Consider the following 1,930-nt stretch of genomic DNA (forward strand, 5'->3'; position numbering starts at 1 on the left):
CATGTGGCGATTTAAAAAAATCGTTTTTTGGCTGTTTAGATGGTGTTGCTCCATCTGGGTCACTGCCGGTGGTTGAGACGGTGGGGTCTTTGGCGACTAGTTTTATAGCCCAATGTATGTAGGATTACTTAGGTGCTTCAGGAGATTGGCATTGCTGTTATTCGATCTGGACCAGGGGTTTTCAAAGTGTGGGTAGGTGAGCCTCCCCTCAGAGAACATAAGAACAGCCGCGCCCCTACTCCCAATTATTATTGCTATTATTATTATTATTATTATTATTATTATTATTATTGTTGTTGTTGCTATAATGCAGGGGTATTCAATTGCATTTCAAAGAGGTCCAGTAAGAGAAAATGTAATTAAATGCTCTGTTTTCCCTGTCTGCCTTCCGCCATTTGAAATTACTCCGACTGTTTCTCTCCTCTTGTCTCGTCTCTGTGTGTTTGAATCTATCGTGCTGACTGCACCGATTTGATTGGCTGAGTAGCGTCACCTCCTTAAAACATTAAACAATAACTTTTTAAAACCTTTTTATTTATGTTTTTTAAACATATTGTATAAAACTCCCCCACTGCTTGGACTATTCCTTGCACCCCTCTAGAATAAGCCCGAATGGTCTCAACCATATTGCATCAGTAACGTGCACTTGTTATTATAACAAGATCGCAAGGACGCTGGTGGCGATCGGAAAATTGAGTGTTGTTCAGTTTGTGTGTTGTGGAACATGCGTGTCCGTGCATGAAAATATACCACACACCCAATTACAATTGCATGTTCAATTCACTACCCTGGAAGTTAATACAGTTGTTAAAGTTGGAACAGCCTGTGGACACTCAGCCGTTCTTCCTTGCATGTCAGTCGCCGACACCTTCTTACAGAGGACAGGCACATCTAGCTGCAGCACGACCCGTATATTTCCGCACGCCGTGTTCTTAAGACATATTTTTTTTAACATTTTCAACATGGTGGATAAATCCTTATATGCCCCCGGCAACACACTGAACGTCAACTTGCGACCCAGCTGTTTAGAGGTCAGCTGATCGGACCCAGACCAGGTTTCTGTAGAGTAAAAACAGCTGTTCATGTTGTTGTTGTTGTTTCAGGTGAATCAGAAGTTTAACACCCGCTGGACGACGGAGGAGCAGCTGCTCGCTGTACAAGGTAACACCTGAAACACACCTGGAACACCTGTACTGATTAACCCTCTCCCTCAGTGATTGGTCAGTGACCCTCTTTCTTGTCCAATCACACACAGCCATCAGGAAGTATGGGCGGGACTTCCAGGCTATCTCCGATGTGATTGGAAACAAGTCGGTGGTGCAGGTGAAGAACTTCCTGGTGAACTACAGACGGAGGTTCAACCTGGACGAGGTTCTGCAAGAGTGGGAGGCGGAGCATGGGCTGGAGGGGGGTGTGGCCGATGGGGGCTTGGCTGATGGGGGAGGGGCCGAGGAGGAGGACAAGATGGAGGAGAGTCCTGCTGAGGAGGAGGAGGTCGCTGACACAAAGCAGGTTAGACTACATATCCCAGAATCCTCAGTCTAAAGACATATACTCTGCTGGTTCCTAATGCGTCTCTTCTCCTCAGGACTCCGACTCCCAGAAGCCCCTGGCCTCGTGACTCTGACTCCAACCCTCTTTTATCTTTATTATGATTCATTTTATTTTATATACATTTCGTCTCCTGTATTTAATTAGTTTTATTTTATACTTGATGCTGCAGTTATTGGTCAGGTGGGAGGTTACCTGTCGTCTCTCTGTGGACCAATCAGAAACCGGACCTGTCACTCGGAGTGGGCGTGACATGATTTGTGTGTGTGTGTGTGTGTGTGTGTGTGTGTGTGTGTGTGTGTGTGTGTGTGTGTGTGTGTGTGTGTGTGTGTGTATAACGTAGTATAGTGTATGTACCTAAGTAACGTTAAGTTTACGT

The 1,930-nt window shown here is 45.3% G+C and overlaps 1 protein-coding gene across 1 annotated transcript; it reads left to right on the forward strand.

The window, feature by feature from the left end:
• Positions 1 to 1,031: 1,031 nt before the first annotated feature.
• LOC104961412 (REST corepressor 1-like) lies at positions 1,032 to 1,871 on the forward strand. The gene is made up of 3 exons (XM_010789715.1): positions 1,032 to 1,161; positions 1,256 to 1,512; positions 1,589 to 1,871. The coding sequence occupies exons 1-3, from the start codon at positions 1,083 to 1,085 to the stop codon at positions 1,619 to 1,621; spliced, it is 369 nt and encodes a 122-aa protein (XP_010788017.1). The 5' UTR covers positions 1,032 to 1,082; the 3' UTR covers positions 1,622 to 1,871.
• Positions 1,872 to 1,930: the final 59 nt, after the last annotated feature.

This window comes from Notothenia coriiceps, unplaced genomic scaffold (assembly GCF_000735185.1).
Source record: "Notothenia coriiceps isolate Sejong01 unplaced genomic scaffold, NC01 NC01_scaffold00033214, whole genome shotgun sequence".
Taxonomy (NCBI): domain Eukaryota; kingdom Metazoa; phylum Chordata; class Actinopteri; order Perciformes; family Nototheniidae; genus Notothenia; species Notothenia coriiceps.